Here is a 25,605-nt window from a genome sequence, read left to right on the forward strand (position 1 = left end):
AATTCTTCTGCAGAAGTGCGGCTGTTCTCAGTCATAAATGTAAACATGCAGAAAAGGAATGTTCTGGGCATACAATAATATCCTTATGCTCTATTTGTTTAAGGTAAAATATGTAGAAGGTAAACTCCTATATGGCCACAATCCTAAAATAGAATATTTTATATCAAAGGTTATGCTGTGATGTCCTATTATAAAAAGATATGTGCGACAGGCACTCAAACACTGTACTGCCTTTCTGTGCAATTCAGCAAACTCAAGAGAGCCTTTATCTTATCACTTCCTGCTTTGTCTTGTTATAATAGATTACAACTCCGGACAGAAGTTAGAAGTGCAAAGAGAAATAGCTTCCCCAGTCTCAAGCAAAACAGCATGTGTGTACATAAGAATGTAATTTGACTAGATGCATTTATAAATTTAGCTATGTATAAATGTCTATAAGTATATGTCACAACATATATTTTGTATTATATTTATATATTTTATATTATAGGGGCAGTATTACACCTACATATTCCTTTGTTAAACATGAGCTCAATAAATAATATTTTTTAACTAAAAAAAAACTCGTTTTTTTTGCCAATGTATCATTGTTTTGCATGACCCCCACCACCCACCATTCCTGCTTGTTTATAAACTCTATATAAACAAATCCCTCCCATCCCTAAGCTGCAGCCTTTGTTAGGCTTTGAGATAAGGAGCAGCTCAGAGGGCTTATCTGTGGACAGGTAATTTGTTTTACTAACTTCTCTTAATCAAACAGTGACTCAACATAACCAGTAAGTGGTCTATTTTCCCAGAAAATAAAAGTGTTTTCATTTTCAAGTTAAGGTCAAGGGCACATAAAGTGTATGGCTTCTCTCTGCCTGTATTTTGTAAGCTCTTTTGGGCAGGGCCCTCTTCACCTCTTGTATCGGTTATTGATTGCTTTATATGTTACTCTGTATGTATTAAGTATGAAACCCACTTATTGTACAGCGCTGCGGAATATGTTGTCGCTTTATAAATAAATGTTAATAATAATAATAATTTTTTAGCCAGGTGGAGAGAAGTGGATCTGCTCCTTTACACTTCCAGGTGCAGCTAAACACCTGGACCATACATGAGCAGATTGTTTCTCGTCATTTGGCTACAAAACGCAGGCGGACAGACGCGGGTCATACACTTTGTGTGGCCTTCTCCTTAGAGCATTAGAAAATAAAACCATATATTGTAAGCTCTTTTGGGTAGGGTCCTCTTTTGTATCAGTTATTGGCTGGTTTCTATACATTGAACATACAGATTTTTATACAAACTAGCTAATAACAGATACACATTTATTGTAAAGCACTGTGGAATATGTTGGCACCTTAGAACCACTTTTCTAAACAATAGACCAAAGTATGTTCAGAACAAGCCTTATTTATTGAGCTTATGTTGTAAAAGGGGTTACAATGCCCCTTTAATGCGACTTTTACTTTTTATTCTATATGTCCTTTGATGGAACTTTTAGAGGGTTGCAATGTTTCATGGCCACATTATATGTTATTGTTAAACCCATTAAGTACAAATGAACCTTTATTCCAGCACTGAAGATTGTACCATACTTTACTTAAATGGTTAATTGTCGAGCAATTAATAAGCTGCTCTCTCTAGTTTATATAAAACATTTTGTGTTCAAGGGGTAGGAAGAAGAGGCAGGTGATTAAGGCATAATGCTGCAGTCGAATGAGTGAGCGCAGGCCAGCAGATTGGCCGATTCTCAGCCTGCATTATATGAATCAGCCCCATTTGGCACTAGCCTAAGCTGAATGCTTTCCTTTACCTCAGCTAAGTCTTATCTCTTTTCCTTTCACTGTTAAATCACTAATTGTAAATGAACCTGTGTTGCCTTGTGGGACAGTGGCCCTCATCCTGTAAACATACATGGAATGCCTACCATAAAGCAAGATGGGCCTTTTGCTTTTTGCCAGAAAGGAAAACCTAAACAGTCAAGAGTTCCAGGAATTAGATTTTCCCATGCAAGGGCAAAAAGTGCCAATAACTATTCCAGCAGTTCAGTAAGACAACTTTTTGCTTTTATGACAGGGTTTTTTGCACTTTAATACCTTTTGACAACCTGTTTAATAAAGAAATGGAAAAAGTTTTAATACCTTTTTGAAGCATAACAAATGTGCTCTAATTAAGCTTTTCTAAATCTCTTTTTAGCATGAATAGGTAACCTTTAGCACTCCATTTCCTCCAGAACTACAGCTGCCAGCAAGCGGAAGGCTACACCACTGAATGTTACCTACTACCGTTATGTAAAATAAAGCAAATATAAATGTTATCCTTTATAAAGCAAGGTTGCTACTACAGTGTTTCTGTCCTTTTTAATTAGTATAATAAATGATATAAAATAAATATACAGTACATGTATCTAAAAGAGATGACACCAAGACCATGGGAGTATGAACTAAAAGTCTAGTATGCAGGAAAAGTTAAGGCAGGGGTTTTAAACCCATGTATGTTAAATTTAAAGAATTATTTGATCAAAAGAAATGGGGTAAAATAAAGTCATTTGCCAGCTGTACTTGTGAATCTGCAATAAAACACCCAAAAATTCCTTCCCTCTGTGGATAGTGAGAATAACCTCGGAAAAACATGAATTTTTGTGATAATGCCTTCTTACACATTTACACTTGAAGAATACATTTATGTTTTTTGCACAGTTGTCAGGACATAAATTATCATTTATAAAATATTATTATCATGAGGCAAGAGCATTTTGAGGAGGAATGTGAGCGTAGTTATGTTATGTTCTTTATATTCTTTTCAGTTATCTTCAATGATTCTCTGATTGTGCCACTGGAAAATGGATATAATTCTGAATTTTTTAGGTTACTTCTGAAGTAATAATAAAAAAAATAAATGGCTTCTCGACCTACAATCCACACAACAAAAATGAAGCAGCAATTATAATAAGCAGTTTTTTTAACATGTTGCGATGTATACATTAGCATGTTAAAATATCCCTGTGTGGAAGGCTGACAAGAAAAGGCTTACCAGCTGTTGATGGTTATTACTCCCAACATCCCAGTTCTTATCAACTGAAGGGCCAAAAGTCTGGCATTCCTGTCATACGCTGATAAACCTTTACCCCAGTTGTTGTGTTTAGCAGACTGAGGGGAATTATTTTATTTGGTTCTTTTTACTTCCTGATAAAAGTCATCTTCTATAGCAACCGTTCAACAGAAAGAAAATAGCGCATGGTATCTTCTTTATTACTAATAAATGGAAATGATACATCTATAAGAAATCTACAGAAATGGATCAAGACTTACTGTATTTCCAGAGGCAGAAAACAAGTACTACTAATTAATGGTTGGTGGACAAGACAGTTTATATGTTAAAAGGGAAATTGTAAATTGTTTATTTTTTTGGGGAAAGGAGGAAAGAAACAGGGAAAATTGAGTTCAGTCTGTTTTAAAACAATTTATTTAAGCTCAATACAGTTAAAAGGGCCCTTTCTGAAGAGTTACAACACAAAAGCAGCAGGCAGTCCTGTTAGCCTGAGGCTCTAATCTGGTCGCTCCACCTGCACTCTCCAGGAAGCTGAGGCTTTGGCAAACTTTCCACTTAGCAGTTTTTATTGGTTTCAGCTAAGCTGTCCCTTTTTTAGTTTCTAAGGTTTAGAGAAGTTTAATAATTGACAAACAAATGTAGAAATATTTTCCCTATACTTCCTACACAAGAGCTTAGGGACAGAACATTTTTGGATAACTTCCAAGCCCCCCCAAAAAATAAAGAAAAATTGCCAACGCAAAATGAATTTCTTACTTGCTTTTGGAAAATAAGATCAGATTTATTTGAAATTTCTAGATTTTTTTTTATGGTAAAAAAATACAAATAAAAACATCTGTCAATTTTAAACATATCACTTGTCAAGTCTATGTGCATTTTTAATGTGTTTTAACCTTCAAAAGAATCCTGTAACCTTTGATGTTTAAAGAAAAATTATTTTCCAAAGTACTTCGCTACTTAACAGCCCTTTTGCTAACCTCTGTTTTAAAAAAAAAAAAACTATGCATAGCTTTGAACTTAGGCTATACAACAGGAGGGTGGGAGGTATGACAGACTTTAGCATAACAACATAGGTGTTTCAGAGTCTCCATGCAAATGAATTTGAAAAAATAAACACACACACAGGTTAGCAAGTCAAGTAGTTCTATTCCCAGAAGTAGGGAATTTAAATTCAACTGACATGCAGACAGCAATATGCCTCAGCTTAATTTACATTCATTTACAGGGGGGCAGGGGTTTTAAGCCATATTGCCAATAAATATTAACACAAGGTAATTTATAGAAAAAATACTCTATTCCCATATAAATCCATATTCATCCTAATGTACATTTATAAACACATTGTACAAAGAAGTAGCTTATGTTTAAAATAATGACTTATTTTATTTTTTTTCTTTTAATACGTAGTTATAAATATATTTTGTCAAAATATATGATCATATTGTCAAAACATTTGCACATAAAAGTCATAAATAAGGTCAAGGTGAATGTTCAGTGGAAAGAAGTCCAGCCCTTAACAGTCTTTTGTTTGGGTCTCAGACTTAACGGCACCCACACCCTTCCACCACCATCTCCTGATAGTTTTTAAGGACGACTTTGTCATATTCATCCAAATAAAGCATGGAGATAGCACTCAGATCTGTGGGGACGCAACACGCTTTTGGGATGCTTGAGTTAACAGAGTTTACCAGAGTTTGTACAATAGCATGGTTAGTTGAGTTTAGGTGATCAGCCAAGGGAAATGGACAATCTCCATGGCAGTAAAAAGCCTGGTATCCAGGAGGTGCCACAATCCAGTCATTCCAGCCAACATCGCTGAAATCCACATAAAGAGAATGCCTCCGGCAATGTTTATTTTTTTTACGGGGTCTTTGCTGTTTTGGACTTCTTTTTGACCTCCTGGTCAGTGCATGTCCCCTGCCATCATGGCTGAATGTAATTAAAAGCGGTCTCATCTGTGACCAGTCTGCATCCTCTTGAGGTAATAATGATCGACTTATCCTTACATGCTTCCCCTGATAAGTTTTTGTTTGGTTGAGGTGAACAACCTCAATGGCAAGCCCATGGTTTATCTGTTTATCCCGGGTCCACCTTATAATTGCAGGGCTTACATCAAAACTTTCCCACTGTGTCACATTGTGGTGGATTAGCCGTGTGTCCAGCAGCCTACTTATCATGTGTCCACTTGCTGTTATTGGTTTCATAACTTCATATATATTTATCCGGTGGAAACCCTCTTCCCACGCTGGACCATGGTCTATTTGTTCTCTATAGAGTCTTAGTTCTGCTGAAGAAATCACCTCATTCTCTGGAATGCTGCTGAGGTTGAACACAAAACGGAAATTTCCATTTTCTGCTGTGCTTGGTAGATTCTCCAAATGCTCTGAGAAAGAAAGAGAAAGGAAAGTGAGATGTCTTAACTCCATTTTAATAGTGTAAAAATGTATTTACCTCAGCCTACTAGAATTTCTGAAACAAGAGACCTTAAGAGACGACTGCATATGACTAAACAAATACTAACATGTTCCTGCTCTTTTCTGCTATATTTTTTTTCTTTAGCGATGCATACCACATAGTTAACTAACTCCATGTTCAAAATCACTTGGCAGCGTAGGTAGACCAAAAGTTGAATAGGTCGCGTACAACACTTTTTGAGTTTCTGAAGTGTATTGCTTGGGATTTTCAGCTATTTGAAAACATAGAGCATGCCTTGTTGATCATATTACAGAAGGAAAAAAGTAAATTCCAACACAGTAATGATGCTGTGGATTAATAACTCAGATTTACTTTGGAAAAGAAACATCCGCTAGGAAACATTTGGATCGGTTTACAGGGCTCTATTGAACAAACCTTACAAACACACAGCTGTAATATTAAGTACACTAAAAGTACTTTGAGTATTAAAACTTGTGGAAAAACAGGCAGCAACGCCTTTTCCTTTGATCAGGAGAACTCATAAAACAACTCATAAAACTTCAGAATAGTCCTATAAAATAAATTTAGCAGATATATCCATTTTTTGTCGTATTGTGATATAACCAATAAAATGTATCAGTCATAAAGTATTACCTTATAAGGCTTCTGTTTAATAGTTGTAGCTAAGGACTTACTGATTTTTAGCATCAAATAGCTAAGAACTGGAGCAGTATCAGATGACCATTAAAAAAAACATGCACTGACAAAATGTCAGGTTTCACCATTCCACTGAAGAGAAGTTCTTTTTTTAATTACTACAATTAGATGGTCTAATGTAAGACCAACCCAACTGGTCTGATCCTCGCAGTAGGATTAGGCAAGACCTGTAGGACATGTTTAAGAGATTACCGCTTTATTAAAGGAAATGTATCTGAGGCCTTAACTTGCTGCATATTTAGCTAGTTGGTATAATGCATCCAACAAACTGCAGAACATGTCTATGAGTCATGGATTTTAGAATGATGGGTCACACTCCTAGCGTAACCCTCTATAGCAGAACCAGGCAGGAACATAAAAAAAAATCTAGTACATCTCAAAACAGCAAGTTAGTAAGGGAGGTTCCCAAGAGTCTACTGTCTTGCAAGTCTTAACTGCTTATAGACCACACCAGGACAGGTTTATGGCTATGGCGCTGGACACCTTTACTTCTAAAATAATTTACCCTGTACCTCCAAATGCCACAGTCTAGTATATGGTTAGGGATAAGGCTCCCTTTACTAATTTTGCAGGAAACTGAACAACAGAAAACAATTTACAAACTAAAATAACTAAAAGGATGTTACACTATGTAAGTACTGACTCACACCTTACGGCAGCTTTAAGAAAAGGTCTGGGCAGGTGTTTCAAATGCTAATAAGCGTGCCTTTGTTTTGGCTGTTACAATGCACTACTCTGTGTTAGTTTGTTTAGGCATATGCATATTTAGCATGTAAATGCAAGAATGTATAATGAATAGGCTGGTCCTCCTTGCAGTGTAAGCTACCAAGAACAATTAGGGATAATTAGATATGCGTATGTGAAGTACATTCTTGTTATATATGTGATCAAAGAACCAAATTATATGTGTCTGATAAAAAGTGAATCAAGTCTCATTATTAGAAATAAATCAAATATTACTTGGAGTTGGCCAAAGTAGAAAGCAACAAGGGAGAGTAAAGGAATTGCAGGTCCCTGGCTGTCATATTGGGGTACTGTATCAATGTAGAGGTGATACCTCAGCAAGGATATATGAAGATGCTTTGGATCTACAATGGCATAATTCAGAATATAATGATATTGCGAATAGATTGGTGTCACATGAGGATACTTATCCATGAATAAAAGGGGTACTCTCTAGGTTACTCAGACATAATACATGGAAAAGGAGGAACTTGTTATACTATATACTCAAAGAATACAATTGCTGCACTTCCTTACACATATCAGAGGAATAAATCAATGTAAAAACTGTGTTAATCCGGATGAGAATAAGATGGGGATCTTGGGGTATTCCAAGCAGTTTGGGAAGGTTAACCCCCCAAAAACACTTGCAGAACATAGCTAGCTTATTCGTTTTCCATAGACAGAGCAGTAAAGTAATGGGGTCCCCACAGATGAGAGGAGTACTCTGTGTGGGAGAGAAATCGCTGTGCTGCTTCTGCCATACCCTAGCGGTAGGTAGCTGGGGCTGCTCTGGAGAAGGGGGGAAAGGGCGGATGGTACAGTCCGTCATTTTTCAAACTTTGCCTATCCGGGGCCGAAAAGGGATTGTAACTACTCACCCTCATGATGGAAGCTCCTCACGGTGTTAGCCCGGCTGGTCGGTCTCTCCGGGTACTCCATGCTGATATCGTGTAGTTCATCCTCCTCCTCCGCTGACTGAAGCCTGTACAGGTCCCGCATATACGCGGGCACCACCACATCCTTACTGGGCTGCGGCCGCTTGCGGAGGCCGAACATCTGCAGCAGCGTCACCTCGAAATCCCGCAAGAGCTCATTGCTCTGAGCGGACCTTCTACCTCCCTGAATCTCGGCCACTACTTTCTTCTTGCCCGTCTCAGGTATCAGGCTGGCATGGTTAGTGCCTCCTAGCAGGACTTGGCATAATAAAATGACCATCAGCATTCGGTTACCAGGAATCATGGTGTCTCTGGAGGGTGCAGAACAAAAATACATGCAAATAAATAGGGAGGATCTGTAGGGGATTAGACTCAAATCAAGTGATAGAGCGGGATCAAAGCAAATAATAGGACAAGGACAGTTCCACTGAGCCACCCGGGGCAGGGCGAGAGGGGGGGTGCCTGGGGTTTCTTGGGCTATAACTTGTTCCCAGTCACATCCCTCATTATCAGATAGTCACCGCCATCCTGTTGCTAATCTGACTGTGAGCGTCTCCCGGGCTCCAGACAATTAGCACCAGTCTGACTCCTAGCACGATCAGCAGCTATAGAATTGCCCCTGCCATTTGCCCTTTTGCAACAAGTGCCAGCGCTCCGGGCAGCTGGATCATGTGTTCTGCAACCCGATAGCCCGCGATGTGTCGGCGCTACAGCTGTGATACATGCCGCTATCAGTCCCCCTCCGGCACAAGCGCACGTAACGCTCGGCTATCCAGCTGCTAAAGAACTACAACACTCCGACCCCCCCACCCCAGTTCAGCGAACCTGGCCAAAGAATGTTGGTACTTGTAGTTCTCCAACACCTGGAGCGCAGAAGACTGACTTGCCGTTCTAGATGTGTAGCACACTTCTGTCCTAGAGCGCTGCGGGGGGGCTCAACATTGTCTCAGGTCCTGCCATAGCCTCAGCAGTAAGTACCCAGAGCCGTGGGGTTCCTATGCAGGAGGGCAGCTACGGGCAAAGTACACAAGGGGGGAGATGAAAAATACAGAATGAACAGAAAGTCTACTCACTGACAGAAAACAAGGCATAGAAAAACAGTCCATGATTCTTGACTGCCAATCTTGGACAGAAATTTGTGGAAAAGCTCAGTGGGACTCGGGACGCAGTTTGCAGATGGAGATGATACTATGGAACTGGTTCCTAAAATGAATATTGGAATATAATGAGAGCGCAGCCAGCAGGACTCTTCTTTTACTCCCAGCCCCTTTTGCGGATCACGTGGGGGGCAAATCACTCCGGGAAGCCGTCAATCAAGGCAGCGGCCGGCCCACCCCGCGGCCTATATTAGGGGAGGGCTCAGCCCAGACTGTCCGAGCAAACTTGTGTGCGTGTGGTACCGCTAGCAACGGCTCGCCTTTCTACTTGGCTCCGTGTGCCGGGCTCATCTTTCCTTATGCTCTAATCTCGTGTTAATGAAATTGCCATCAATGTACAGGGAGCCGGACTGTGCTTGTAACAAAAACATGACTGTCCTACGCTTTACCTCAGCCACGAACAATTGCTTGTCTCGCTGCCTGTGTCATGGGGCAATCGGAGGCGTTCATGTGAAACGCCTGACATTTTGCTGTACTTGACTAAAGAAGGCTGTCATTTTAATAGCCCTGCTAAGCCTGCTCATCCAAGAAAGCGTTAAAAGGCCATTGGGACTATAAATGAATCGATAGACTCGTGGTGTAGTGCAAGGGCGCACCTTCCTCACCTCAGGCTATTTCTGTGTGAAAGACTTATTACATATCCCGCTAATTCTCACAGGAATACCTCAACCCAATAACCTAGACTACCCCCCACCCACCTCACCCACCACAAACTCAGTCATCCCCGAGAATATCTGCCCCTGTTCACTATACTTGTCACTGCAACAATCGCGTCTGTAAACTCGATTTCCTCCCAACACCTTACTCATTTTTACCAGCCTACGCTCCGCCATGTCCTTCATTTATAATGTGCAAAAATCATTTCTAGGACTCCAGCCTATCTTTACTATTATCATCGAGCAATAAGTTTGGTTACCAACCGTACTGGGGATGTTTGGTTCAGAAGGAAGGGGGGAGGTGTTCTCAGAATGGAGGGCAACCAGCTATTTATTCTAAATACAACTATATTTACCTTCCCCTGCAAAAAGAAGGTATTGTTAACATTGTGAAACGATTTGCACCTTGATTTGTAATCAGTGTTAAATTTAACATACAGTAGTGTAGCTTTGTGGGGGTGGAAGTCTTTGGCACCTGTGGGGAGACAATCAGCTACTGGGAACACATTGTTGTCTGGCTGTACCAGTTCATGTCACTTTACAGAATTTTATACCATCATATTTCACATTATCAGGTGTGGTTAAACCGAATTTACTGATCATTTGTGTTAAAATACCAGCAGAATTAGTAAAGCACAGTGACTTATTGCCAGTGATAAGGAAATTTAAAATAATGTTTTTAACATGTATACTGTATCCTCCAGTGAATGCATTTGCTTTGACCAAAACTCTTAAGCCTAGTGTATACAGTAGTTTTATCTGTAAGGCTCTTTTTATTCACTGTAAAAGTGTAAAAAGTAATCATAACCCATGCCAAAGTCATTTATGGCAGCATAAAAAAGCAATATGCACTTTGCATTTTAAGGCAGTTATACTCGGTGCCAGAGACAAAGCCGGCACACTGCACACCCTTCTGTCACTCACCAGGTTTTCTAGGCCAGTCATTAGGAATTAGCCATTTGTCCTGGAGACAAAAATCTTCATCCTGTGACTTCTCTCTGACTTCACATCTAGAATCTTGATCTGTGTTGCTCACCTGGGGCCCTCCTCCCACTTATCTGTTTTTTCTTCGGTTCCAGTCTCACGCTGACTCTAACTATACAGGCCAACCAACCCCTGGCTTTTCCATTCACAATTCTGTCTCTTTTCCTTTCAGTGTCATTTGCTTAGCACACTTTACTAAATTTAACACTGCATATGATTTACAGAAGTCTAGGGAGACACAACATTTTTAAAACAACAGATGTAATGTTTAGCAGCTACTGGCATGAAAACCAAAGGTTAGCATTCCACATACATCATATTTTTTATTTTTTTGTGTGTGGGAGCCACCATGCTTCTTGTGCCAGGTGATGCATTCTCCACAGCCTGCAATAAAACAGCCCTATGAGATATAGATTGTACTGTTTTAAAAGTATATAGAGAATGTGTCAGTTAAGGTAAGTAGAATTACAGATGCTGCTTTTTAAGTGCAGATAAACTCAGAAGCAGCATTCTGAACATGACACTATGCCCTCATAAATTGTTTTTTTCATTCTGACTTACATCCGCCTTATCTGTGCAATTCTTTCCCAACTACCAAATTGCAATAAAAAACAACCAAGACCCCCAAGTAGTAGATCAAGTAATGCCAATATATAGCTATTTTTCCCTCTTTTCCTGTAAGCTATGTGTAGTAAAATTCTTCTGTAGTTTACTAGTAACAGCATACAAAACATGCTGTGGCTCGGAGCACTTACTAAATAATGCATAATTGCCTGGAAACATTGTACATTGTATCAAGTTTAGGGCTTGTACTCACTAGCGTTTTTTTATGCATTCAATGCACTTTTGAGATGTGGGTTTAAGCACCCCTAAACGTATTCACTATTTGATCCTGGTTCTGCTTGGTTGAACTCATGAGTTGCATGTTACTGCACTCTTTAGACGCAACATGCTGCATTTCTTGCATCTTGCGCTCGATGCGCGTTTATAATTCAGTAGAATAGAGGGTTGCACTTGGAACTGACAAAACGTGCTTAGCTTCGTTTCTAAAATGCATATTAACGCATATAATGCTTTTTGTGCTCAGCATGCAGGACCTACAGTTTCTACAATTTGCATCTCTATACTTAAAGTCTAGTAAAAGATAACTTAAACATTAAATACACCCAGTAGGATTGTTTTATCTCCAGTTATATTAATTAATTATATCTTATAAAAAAGGAAACAATTCTTAAAAATGTAATTTATTTGATTAAAATGGAGCCTATGGGAGATGACCTTCTCATAATTCAGAGCTTTCTAGATAATGGGTATCATACCTGTACAGCATATCATGTATAGTGGATACAGAGAATTATACCAACCAATAGTATGAACTTTAAGTTGGCAAATGACAGGCCCTGTTTACTTTATGTATTAGTTAGTTATGGTTTGTTTTTGTATGTTTAACATACCCATTTATTGTACAACACTATGGAATATGTTACCATTTTATAAATATGTGATTAATATGTGAATATTAATGACTATACATATAGATATGCATGCATAAACTATTTAGAACCTTTGTAATTTTAACCCAACATAAATAAGTACATATTTATATTAACAAGTACTATAATTAAGGCTGACTTTCTAAGGAGGGAGGTATAGTACAGAACATATATCTTATAGCACCTTTGCAAAATGGATTCAAATGTTGTAAAACATAAAAGCAACTGTGATATAACTGAGAAATTCTAAACCATCTGTAAAAAATGAATGACCAAAGAGTCTCAGTAATTTTGGATTACTATAAAATGACAGAATAAATAGTCTAGAGCAAGGCTGAAAGTTCCAGTGATGTGATTTTGCATGGTGTAGGTCAGAATTAGGCAAAAGAAAACAGCCCATGGGGACATTTCATCATCTTTTAGAAACAAGCAATATTAGTTTATCATCTGGATTAGTGAATAAATGCAACCTAATACAAAAAAACAAACCAAAAATAGCCACAAACATAGATGTTACTTTCAAAACAAAAAAAAGCCATTCAACGTATTTTTTGTTTTCAGCTCAGTTTAAGCATTTAAGAAATACTTTCTGCTATATCTGCAGACTGCAGCTATCCACCCACCACATAGCTCAGTGGAGTGCCCAGTCAGGTTTTGGGAGTTGTAGGTTAAAACCCAGTGATGCAGTTTGGGTTCTTCATGCAGACCATATCCAGCGTGTTGTGCAAAGCCGAGGCAGAGTGTGTATTATTACAGTCTAATTTTATAACAATATTGTAACCTAGATTACAAGCTGTTTTCCTGAGCAACACTGTAAATTCTAGTTGTGTATAGATTTCAGGGCCATAACAAGAGATGCATATATCCTACTGTAGTGGTCCACTGGAGGCCTTGCCTGATGCTCATTTTCACGATCTTTCCCATGGTTTAGGTATATGGGGATCTTCCAAAGTTTATATTTGTAAGAAATGGTATTCCACTTTATACTATTCTATCTGTATATACTATATAAAAAGAAAATAGCGGCTTAATGGAATTTAACAGCAGATGTAATGTTTTGATATGATGTATAGGTATAGATTATTAGATGGAGTTCCTTGCAGTTAAAATTGGATTCTACAAGGTACTGAGAGAGCAAGTGAGGATTCAGCAATATTTAGCTTAGTAATTTTTGATCTAAATAAATATTCTATATTCCACATAAGCACTGGTTAAAGTTGTAAAGTTTAATATGATATGATATCATAATTTGCCTTGCTAAAATAAAACGCACACCATGATACATACTAAAACTCCATTCCAAGCAAATGAGAATACCAAGCTATAATGCATAAACCAAGAAGCTAAAACATTACTCTTTATTTTTCCCTCATTTAAGAGAACTTAGGTTTCCTGTATGCAAGAATTCAAACCAGACACATGACGATTAACAAACATGCAACAGGAGAGCCTCAATCTGTGCACTAAACCTGATTTATAGGACTGTGGGAGAGCTGAAATCTTACACTGAAAGCTTTAGTAAGAACATCAAAAAACACACACTCACACACACACATGCTTCCTCTGAGTAATTAAGAACATTTCTGTGTGCAGACGGAAGTTACAAAATCCAAGCAAATACGTAAAAAAGGCAGATCACAAGTAAGAGAAGTGCTCTCATTAGGGAGAGGATGTTGGTGCATACCTGGCTATAATACACAAGGTAATGGCACAAGTTAGCTGTCTGTCATTCCCTTCCTATGCATCACATCCCCTCCCCTGCTTGCAATTCCTCCTTTAACCCATTCAGAACAGACATGGCTAATACCTTTATGCATTAGATCACATAAATCCTTGTAGGTTTGTAAAGCAGAGACATGGATCAAAAGCAGCCAGACTTTCACTAGGGTTTCATGTTGCATTTTTTTTCTTGAATGGAATCTCCAAACTATGGCTCGGAACAGTTGTGAATCTAAGGCATTCTGGGTTTAGTTCAGCCACAACTAAGGAGATGCATGTTTCAAATCCAAGCGTAATTTCTTTTAATCAACACCTTGGAAAAAAGCCATTTATTAGATTATTATCAGGTTATTTCACATCATATACTGCACACGTAAAATCTTACCCCATCTTCCAGCATCATCTTTCAAAAAGGTACGCATGCAGCAGGCAAGGTAGGGGAGGGAAGAGGGCATTGCCTGGCTGGGCAGCTCATTTTAATCCCATCAGTTGCAAGGTACATAGTGAAGGCTCTGTCTGAGTAACCTCGCTTGAAAGTTATCCATTGGCATGTACTCAGCCCCCCTTCTCCACAGCAAGCCATTCCCACTCAATGACATCAGCAGAAGTGTTTAGTGATCAAAGTGACATCCCTTCAAATGAGTAGCAAAAATCTCAAATGCTTTATTGGTGACTTTAGAAAAACATTCCATCAGGGGATGCCACTATTTTAAAAAATAAAATGGAAATATCAACATGGAAAGGCTTTTTAAACAGGGTGAATGGTAAATCCGTTGCATGGACTTCAGTAAATCTGCAATCAGTAGCCCCTGGCACCAAATATGAAAAAAATATATTCCAGATTAGCCCACTAATAGGCTTGTAGATTATGTGGGTGTTGTAGTTTAACTAAAGCTAACAGAAGTCACAGGTAAGCCATGTTGTAGATTGTAAGCTCTTTTGGGCAGGGCCCTCTTCACCTCTTGTATCGGTTTGCTTTATATGTTACCCTGTATGTCCAATGTATGAAACCCACTTATTGTACAGCGCTGCGGAATATGTTGGCTCTTTATAAATAAATGTTAATAATGCTTCTGTGTTCTGTTAACATAGAATAAAACTCTGTATAAAGTGTCTTTATAAAAAGTAGTTATCGGGCTCATTTACCAAAATGGGACAAAGTGCAATTTTTGTGCTGAGACCTAAACAGCAAACTTTTGTGGTCCTAAAATAGAGTGCACCTCTCTTTCTATGTTGCTTTCTATATAGGAGGGTTAAGAGTTAAATTGAGTCTTTCCAGCTTAAGAGTTAACTTGCAATCTAGAAGAGACATAAAGACTCATTTAGAAAAGCAGCACACTGCAACATTTGGGCACAAAACACTGTGTTTTTTTACCCATAATACAGATTTCTTCCTTAGAATTGCAGAGTAATTGTGGATGCCTGATACATAGCATGGACCACACCTTGCTCATGATGTATGGATGCAAATTAGCATCCATTTTGTGGAACACATTTTCCTTACTAATTTGTGCATGAATGGCATAACTTTAAAGTACAATGTCAAAAATAGCATTTGCATGTGATTGTCAGTTGTGTATGTTAGTAGGCAGATATGTATATACCAGGGTCCCCTTATGCTCATTTGCCCTGTACTTTGCACTTGCTCAGTACATCAGAGCAGGCTAACAATGGCACTACAGGCAAGATGCAGCAAGAGTTTGCCTTATTGCATTTGTGTGCAAAGGTGTAACTTTCAACATGCCTCAATAACAAAGGCATTTACTGAACACAAGTCAGCTGAGTGTGTTTGCACAACCCATAAAGGGAACCCTGGAAATACCACCTCAAGGGGGGTGTTCTCTTGTGTTCATGTCTCCTGTCCTTTGTACTTGTGCATAATTGTGTGCAATTTATCAGAAGGCTGAACAAGCACATTTACACTACACGTAAGTTATAAAGATTGTGTATGTTACCAAAGAACAATGTTGTGTATGTAAATGACACCATAATGTAGTGGGTGTGGTCTGTTAGTGTATTTGCTTATTGCCTGTAGACAGAAACAATATTTCCTTTTTACTTTAAATTTGTTAAATTTCTTTTGCAATAGCAAAACACATTATGTTCATTTTTTGCACAGTTTCCAAGTTTGTAAATGACTTCTTTATTCCTAGAGGGTAAATGCACAAGCTGACATTGCTGGAGGTATTGGGTGCTGTACACATTTTTCACTTGTCTTTTGTGGAGTTCTGTGTCAACCTTCCTAGAGCTTCAGTGATTCTGGGATAAAGTAATTGCCACTTTAATAGAACTCAAAAATAAAGAGTTACATAGTATACATAGTGATGAGTGAAATTTTTTGCCTGGTTTTGCTTAGAAAAAATGACCATGGACTCCAATGGTTGCAAAAAAAAGACTTGCTGTAGGGAAAATGTTGCTGCGTTAAAAACGCCCATAAATTTCAATCCTTTTTGCTAAGTTTTGCTGTTTTGTGAATTTTACGACAAAATAAGACAGATTTGCCGATCGCTTTATCCCTACACTTAGAAAGCAACGTAAAGCATATCTCAGAAAACTTTAATTTTCAAAACACACTTCAGTGCATTATTTCAGAGACATCTTACCTTGGGTGGCAGCACCTTTTATTTCCCTGTGGATCTTGGACATCCATACTTACAAGACAAACAGTAAAGTGACGGGAATGAAACTGACTCTGAACTGTTACATAACCTCCTAAAAAGGTGTTTAACATTTAGCCTCTTCAGTTTGTGCCCCACTTACCAGAATAGTCAATGACTCACTGCAAAAATATGGTGCACTCTTCAAGTGCCAGTGGGACCAAAATCAACATTAAGAGGGGTCACTAACCCATGAAGCATTATCTATGCCACTTTGACCTCATGCTTTGTGCTTTCAAATCCGCTTCACTTGGCTAGAATGACTAAAATGTAACATCAGTTAGATTCTGTTAGTGTTGGATTAACTCCTGTGGGATGCTAAATAGATTTTTTTACTAAAAATTTAGTATTCTGTTAAAAAAGTGTATATGTTTATATCTTTACATAGATCAAAGTGTTATTTAAACATCAATTTTATTATTACTTCTTAAAATAACTAAATATATACATAAATAGCACTAGTAGCAACATTAATTTACCCCTAATTCAGTTTTTACTTTTCCAGCCTTTTCCTGCTGTTATTCAGTGATTGGGTTTGTAACTCAGCAATATCAAAATTGGCAAATGTTACCTTTCTTTTTGAATCAGATTTTTTTTTTGTAAAAAAAACCTGCTTTTTTTTCTGGATATGTTTTTTTATTACATTTCATTACATTTTTCATTTTTTGTCATTATAACAGTCCAGTAATGTTGAAAAGGCACCTGTAAAGTCAGGGTGTCTATCACTTTGCATTTCCAAACCAGTCAGTAAACACCCACTGATGAAGCCTGCTCTTTTAGGCTAGTGCCAGATATGATGTATTCTCGGCAAGCCCCTACACTTGAAAAAACTTCTACTTGTGGCTGCACCGATAAGCATAAAGTAAGCTCGGGTGCAGGCATGTGTAGTGTATTTCTGCCTAAAAATGCTTGCGTAGGCTCTCCTTCACACTTCCTACCCTCTGATTCTGATCTTTGCTTCTTTTATCCTCTTGTCACTTCATCCCATTTCCAACTTCAATACTTCTTTTAGGCTTATGCCACATGTGGCGGATTGTGGGCCTGAGGATAAATGCAGTCTGAGAATCTGCCTCTATGCTTGAATCAGAGCTCTTCTGTGTCTGCACCCAGAGCCACATGGAGCAAATTTCAGTTCCAAAATGGTCCCAAGTGATTTAGTTAAATTAAGCATTTTTTTTTCTCTTTAGGTGCCCTGAAACCAGCCATACACAAAGCCATATGCAACATGTATGGCTTCCAGTTTTTATGACATTTACCTTTCTATTCTCAAATAAGTTGGTGTCATTTTGGTGCTTTTATGGTAGCGCAGGGCACCTTCTTCAAAAGCCAAACTGCAAATGTGATTTCACTTGTGCATGAAGAAAGAAGACTAAACAAAAATATCTTTACCTTGCTGAAACAATGAGGTCAGAACTAAAAAAAAAAATCTCTTGTCATTATATGAAATAAAAACTGCCTGTGACTTTTTTAAGGATTTTTGTAAAACCTAATGCTTAGACTTTCTGAAAAGTTAGAAGCCAGCCATATGTAGAATGTGGGTCCAAAAGCATAAAATGACAAGCATCTGCAAGCTGTAGGGAAGAAGTAAATATAGACAATAATATAGTGTAGTATTTCTAAACACACTTATAGTTATTTATTCGCCTTAGAATTAGTTGTGGGGGTGTAGTTCCCCTTTAAATCTTTAGTTCGTTTACAACAATGTGAAGAGAGAAAAGCAGTTTTTAGTAGTCTCAATTATAGATCTCCAATATGAAGCAGAAAGAAATAAGCCAACCCTTCACAAACCAAGCCGTACGTAAATTGCGTATAGTTAATTCATCACTTGCAGCATTTTTAAACCTGGTGGCAGATTAAAAAACAAGCATGCTGCCCATAGCGTAAAACTGTTTTCTTTCTATAAATATAAAATAAAGAATTTAAAGCACTTACAACCTTGTTTATTAAAAACAAGCGTTTGGGGATTTCTTTTGTACCAAGGTTTTGAGCTTTACTTCTGGGTGTGAAACAAAACCAGTCTTCCTCTTCCCATGTCTTTGTTTGGAATACCGGATGTAGGTAAACTTATAAAGGGATGATGTATTTACTATAGATTTAGCTCCCTTTTTCTTTTGTGTGCCAGTATCTAAAAGGTTAAGGTCTCAGCTTAGGCACACTTGCAGTGTTTAAAGGGAAAGAGGCCTATGGCTCTAGTTGAGAACAGAGGCAAAAACCTTAATGGCAAATGGTCTCCTCTACTCAAGCTAGCTGAGTCTCTGAGTAGTATCCACATGTTACTGCTTGTGTCCTCCATAATCAGAGCATTTCCTACACTTTGCTATGTGAAGGATTGACAAGCAATTTAAAAGTAAGAAGCCAGGGAGCAAAAAAAAGTCATGACTACCTGGAATTTAGTACACCCTAGTAATAAATAACATATCAGAGCATAAAGCTCATAGCAGTGTTATTTAGTAGGCTGCTTACTTCTAAATGGCAAATGTGCAATCCAGATGCATTGCAAACTAGAACATTTAGTCTAATAGCACACCAGTTGTTTATAAAGGGCTTGGTATGAGTGGGAAATGTCTATGAAGGGCACAAGTGGGCAGATAACAACCCAGTGTAGTTAGTGTGATACAGAGAACAAATATATCAGTTACCAGATACTCAACTCATCAACTCCTGGGCAAGATACAGGTATGGGATCCGTTAGCTGGAAACCTGTTATCCAGAAAGCTCAGAATTACAGGAAGGCTATCTCACATAGACCATATTTTAAGAAAATAATTCCAATTTGTTTTAATTATTTTGTTTTCTCTGTAATTATAAAACAGTAACTTGTACTTGACCCCATCTAGAATATAATTAATCTTTATTGGAAGCAGAGCAATCCTATTGGGTCTGTTTAATATTTAAATTGTTTGTTAGTAAATTGAAAGTATGGAGATCCAAATTACTAAAGAACCCTTTATCTGAAAAAGCTCAGGTCCTCAGCATTCTGGATGAGGGGGCCCATACCTGGTACTGCAGTTGACTTAGCTATGGCAGCTCTCTGCATATTGGCCTTCCTTTAGAAAGACTATAGACATTTTTTTGAATAAGTAATCTACCTGTCAGGGCACACACAAAGTGGATTTTAGGTTGGACAGGCAAAAATATGCATTTTTACACAAAAGACAGCAGAAGTTTAAAACTAGACCTGGCAACAGTTTGCCAGCGTGAAAGTCTGCCACGCCCTGTGTTTTTCATAAAAATGAATAGAAAGTGGCAAAATTTCACTCTGGGGAACTGTGGCGAGCTATAGTTTCACATTTTTATAAATATGTCCCTCTGTGTGTTACTAGCCTTAGGCACTACAGCTAGTGCAATGTGATAAAAGCCCTCCCCCTTTTTACTTCTCCCAACTTGTAATCTCTTCACATCCTTCTGTAATCCTGCTGTGCTGGTGAATTAGGCAAATATGTCAGTCAGACAACTTACATTTCCACTGAGTGACACTAACTAATGTCAGTGCTCTAAGGAGTGTTAAGCGAGGGGTGCATTGGCATATACAAGCCAATAGTATGCCCAGGCTGGCTCTTGGCGACTGGATGCTGTGAGGAAAATTCTTTTCTTGGGCCAATAGCTTCACATTAATGAAAGTAAATGTTCATTAACATCATTATGCCTGTTTTAAGGACATGGGTTTATGTTTAGCTTAAGGGACAGTTTTTTTTCAAATTATAATTAAATAAAAGATGTGTTTATGGAGAGAGAACAAAGCTTTATCCAGTCTATGTAATTGCTTTTCTTCCTGGACCAGGAGGTCTGGTTCTTGCCCCAGCAGGGGATGTCAAGCATACACCATAATGCACAAACAGCCAGAAGCTTGCAGCCCTGACCAGAGACTGAGTAGGTACTTTTCCCTCTGCCACTGTTAAAAAAGCAGAACAAACAGTAGTGAAGGCATGAAGCAGATTAGTTGGGAAGGTTGAACAGGAGCCATGTGATACAGACACATATTATAGGTAAAATTAGCCGAGATCTAATTATCGTTAAAAACTCTCATTTTCATTGGCTGCCAGTGTGAATTTGAATGACAATGGGCAATTGTTGGTTGGGCTTCATTTATTAATCTTTATTCTTTATTAATTACCAACAAATTATATACCTCACTACTGCACCCTAAAATTGGAGTTCAATAAAATTTAATTCAAGGAGTACAAATGGAAACATGTACAACAAACCTTGTACCGTAAAATTTTAGATTTTTTTATGGAAAATATTACCTTGTCCTTTCAACTGAACAATAAAGAACTGTAATGTGCATTTGTTACAGGCTTGCCAATGAAATAGTGGAAATTGCCCCACAAATGTGCTGTGTTATAGCAGTTCTTGTAACCCAATTTATTGCAGCTAAATTTCTTCTAATCACTGTTCTTACTAAGTACTCCAGAGTTTAAAAATAATTTTAATGAGTATTGAAATTTAGTAAAAAAAGGTATCAATCATTTAGCCATAATCTCTTAAACATGTCACTGACATGGATCATAGGCCAAGTTTTCCCGTTAAGGCAAGGAAGTATTCTTAAATTTAGATGGGGTCCTTATGGAAATGGGTTAGGGAATTAGGGTCAAGCCAGCGAGAACTAAAAATGTTCATAATAGGGACAAGGGTTTATAGAACTAAAGCAGAAATAAACCTATATTCGTTAAAGCTTCATTTGATATACTGAAATATGAATAAGCAACATTTTCCACTTTTAATGGCTTTAAGGGTGATCATTACTTAAAAATAAATATAGAAGATAGATTAAAGGAGAAGGAAAGGTAAAAACTAAATAAGCTTTATCAGAAAGGTCTATGTAAATACAGCCATAAGCACTCACAGAAACGCTGCATCCAAAAGAAACACAGGATGTTTTGTCTTTTTTTTGTGTACACATGTACTTAAAGGAACAGTAACACCAAAAATTGAAAGAGCTTTAAAGTAATAAAAAAATAATGCACTGTTGCCCTGCACTGGTAAAACTGGTGTGTTTACTACAGTAACCCTACTATAATTTATATAATAAGCTGCTGTGTAGCCACGGGGGCAGCCATTCAAGCTGGAAAAAGGGAGAAAAGGCACAGGTTACATAGCAGACAACAGATAAGTTCTGTAGAATACAATGGTGTTTTATCTGTTATCTGCTATGTGCCTGTGCCTTTTCTCCTTTGAATGGCTGCCTCCATGGCTACATAGCAGCTTATTTATATAAATTATAGTAGACTTTCTGAAGTAAACACACAACTTTTACCAGTGCAGGGCAGCAGCACAGTATATTTTAGTTATTTTTATACACTTTCATTTTTTGGTGTTACTGTTCCTTTAAGTATCAGACTCCCTCTCTCAGAAAAATCCTTCATTCCAGGGGCCAGAGTCTGCGCAGCTCTCTCCTCTCTAACCTCCTGTTCCCCCCTCCCATAAGAATTCACTCCTCCCATCAGAATGTGTGATCTATGCTACCAGCAACAGGAAGCTACAGAGACCAAGCTAAAATGGCAGCTGCTATCTTAAAAAAATGGAGGGAGCTTCTAGGGCTTCTTGGTAAAATGCCAAAATGACTTTCCTTCTCCTTTAAGCTATTGTGTGTTGCAAGTTTGTGGCGTAATTCAGCAATCACAACTCAGTTACTCAATACTTCTTCTGGAAAAGTGGCAGTCCCTATAAGTATAAGCATGGAATTTTCTTCAGTTACTTCCTGCTGTGAATAAGCTTATTTCTGTATGTGTAACCAACTTGACGTGCCTTTGCTGACCCTTTTTGTTGCCCTGGCACACAAGGCGTGCATCATGCATATTGTACAGTACACAGTGGAAGAATGCTTAACATGGTAGACAATGGTTAAAATTTTAAGACACTTAAACAGAATCAAACTGTGACATCAGTGGCCCACCAGGGCTGTGACTTCAGGGGCCCTACATGCAACCTCCAGGGCTCTTCTCCCCTCGCCCCGTATACCTTTTGCCTCCTTCCTCCTTTTTAACTTTGATGGGGCAGCCCAGATGACTGAAGTGGTGCAGTCTCTGATACATAACAAGATATTTCCAAGAATATCAATATTCTGACATTGTGGCTACCAGTGAAACTTTGCATCATAGGTGTCTCACATGTGTTTCAGTAGGCATATTATTACAACACATTACACAGTGCTTTACAAATCTTGTACATCATTCAGCTCAGTACTTGCACCAGAGGGGATTACAGTTGAAGGTCCTTATAATACATACATTATAGCCAGTTTTATCAGAATACATTTAACCTGCCTATATGTTTCTGGAACATGGCAGGAAACCAGAGAAAACACACAAACACCTGAAAACATACAAACTCCTTGCATATATTCATATATATCTGTTTATATATATTGGCAATAAAGTACAGTGTACTGCAGGCCTGGAAATACTAAACAAAGTGTAATACTAAACTGAATGTTTCTTTAACACCATCTACCAGAAGCTTTCAGGGTCAGTAGGATTTTAAATTCTGTTCTCACAGTTTTTCTTTAATATCTAAATAGGAAGTGTAATATGTTTATTAATACCTCATATGGTCCACTTAAATTTGTGGTAAAGGTAATTTTTTATTCCCAGTAGGCCTTAGCCAAGCACACAAAATCATTTTAATGTTACATTATCACAAAAAAAGAACGTGTGCTGACATTTTCCAGAAACAAATCTCACAGGTTTAAATAAGTAATTTACAATATAACTATGTGAAATTGTTAAAGTTGTATTAATAAATATATTTTACTAAAATACTTCATGGATTGGTTTTGGGGTGAAATAAATGAAACTAATAAAAAAAAAGTAACAAGAATTTCAAGCTTAGAATCAGTTTTTGTACCTTCTTGAGTGACTGTGAGAAAGACTTTGCTTTATAAAGGGACAGCCATGAAGGAAATAACTTTTCTGTAAAACATTTTTTTAATGTGGAGCATTATACGTGGAGCAACCAAATAGCCGATTACACATTTTACATCTGAGTGTGGCTCACAAGTAAAATAGGTTGGGGATCCCTGATCTACAATATAAAGAGGAGAGCCCCTGAATAGAAAGACAAGAAATAAATAGCAATAACAATTGCTCCTTTGAACTCCAGCAGTGGACAAACGCTCCGACTCATAAGGATGGCCACTTTCTGGATTTAGTCTTTACCAAAAATCTGTCCCTTTCTGATTTTAACAGTGTCCCCTTCCCCTTCTCTGACCATCACCTGGTTACATTTTCTGTCTCTCACTCTCCTTCCCAACCTGCTCCTTCCCCCGCTGTACTAATTCGAAATACACGTGACGTAGACCTCCCGACCTTAGCTCGCTCTTTTAGGTCCAGTCTCTCCTCCTTTAATGAGACGTCTGACCCTGATACCCTGGTTAGCGAGTACAACAGTATACTAGCCTCCACCATTAATTCACTTGCACCCGTTCAGCCTAAGCGTACTCGGGTTCAAAACCCACGCCCCTGGCTGATTGTACACACCAAATTCTTACGCTCCTGTGTGAGGTCTGCGGAACGTATGTGGAGGAAATCCCATACGCAAGCGGACTTTATCCATTATAAATTCCTGTTGGCCTACCTCAACTCTGCCTTGTCGAAGGCTAAACAGGAATACTACAATACCCTTATAAACAATAATAAATCCAACCCGCAACGCCTGTTTTCTATATTCAATACCCTTCTGCGTCCCTCGCAGACTCCATTACCTCACTTTATGCACTCTCCCCAGGACTTTGCTGATTTCTTCATGAACAAAGTGGAGTCCATCCACATTCAGATTTCCCCCTCTATCAATACTAACCAGCTCCTTCTTCCTCTGCCACCTTCTGCATGTCTTACCTCTTTTGGTGCCGTAATTGTCTCTGAAGTCTCCCGGCTTCTATTGTCGGCTCCCCTCACCACTTGCTCTCTAGACCCTATGCCTTCTTCTCTGCTTAAACAATGTGCTGCTGAACTTACTCCAGCTCTTACTCACATCTTCAACTCTTCTCTGACTTCTGGATGTTTCCCCTCTTTGCTCAAACAGGCCTGTGTCAAGCCTATCCTTAAAAAGGCCACACTGGATCCGTCCTGTCTCTCTAACTACCGTCCTGTCTCGCTTCTACCGCTTGCCTCCAAAATCTTAGAGCGTATTGTCTTCTCCCGTATTACTAACTTTCTTAATGCACATAATTTATTGGACCCACTGCAATCTGGCTTTCGTCCTGCGCACTCTACTGAGACAACATTACGAATGATCTTCAGGTTGCTAAAGCCAAAGGTCACTTTTCTATACTAATCCTCCTAGATCTATCGGCTGCGTTTGTTACGGTCGACCACTCCCTCCTGATGCAAATTCTGGATTCGATTGGTATCCGTAGTCAGGCTGCATCCTGGATCTCTTCTTACCTCTCTAACCGTTCATTCACTGTCTCCTATGCCAACAAAACCTCATCTCCAGTTCCTCTTAATGTGGGGGTACCCCAAGGCTCTGTACTTGGGCCGTTATTATTCTCCCTCTACACGCTGTCTTTGGGAGATCCTATCCGTCCATTTGGCTTTAAATATCATCTGTATGCTGATGATATCCAAATATACTTTTCGACCCCTTAGTTAACAGTTGAAACTGAGACTCAAATCTCTAACTGCCTCCTAGCTATCTCCAATTGGATGAACCAACGCCACCTCAAACTGAACCTAACAAAAACTGAACTAATGATCTTTCCACCTAAGCCTGGTCCTACCCCCCCTTTTCTATCTCAATTGAAAGCACCCTCATCAACCCAGTCAATTCGGCACATTGTTTGGGGGTGATCTTTGACTCCTGTCTCTCCTTCTCATACCATATTAACACCACTTTTTCTTGCGCAATATTGCCAAAATCCGTCGCTTTCTTTCTACTGCAACAGCTAGGCTGCTCATGCATGCTCTCATCCTATCCCGACTTGACTACTGTAACCTGCTACTAACCGGCCTCCCTAATTCCCATCTTTCCCCCCTACAGTCTATATTAAATACTGCTGCCAGAATTCTCCTCCTCTCATCCAGGAGAGTTCAGGCCCTTCCCCTGCTAAAGTCCTTATCGTGGCTTCCTATTAAACAAATAATATTTTACAAACTCCTTCTCTTAAC

At 38.6% G+C, this 25,605-nt stretch overlaps 1 protein-coding gene across 3 annotated transcripts; it reads right to left on the reverse strand.

The window, feature by feature from the left end:
* Window positions 1-3,435: 3,435 nt before the first annotated feature.
* Window positions 3,436-9,627, reverse strand: bmp4 (bone morphogenetic protein 4). 3 transcript variants are annotated; one of them, XM_012968461.3, is made up of 3 exons: window positions 8,720-9,627; window positions 7,776-8,143; window positions 3,436-5,422 (listed from the first exon to the last, which is right to left on the reverse strand). In XM_012968461.3, exons 2-3 carry the CDS (start codon window positions 8,134-8,136, stop codon window positions 4,581-4,583), a joined length of 1,203 nt encoding a protein of 400 aa, XP_012823915.1. In that variant the 5' UTR covers window positions 8,137-8,143; window positions 8,720-9,627; the 3' UTR covers window positions 3,436-4,580.
* Window positions 9,628-25,605: the final 15,978 nt, after the last annotated feature.

This window comes from Xenopus tropicalis, chromosome 8, assembly GCF_000004195.4.
Source record: "Xenopus tropicalis strain Nigerian chromosome 8, UCB_Xtro_10.0, whole genome shotgun sequence".
NCBI lineage: Eukaryota > Metazoa > Chordata > Amphibia > Anura > Pipidae > Xenopus > Xenopus tropicalis.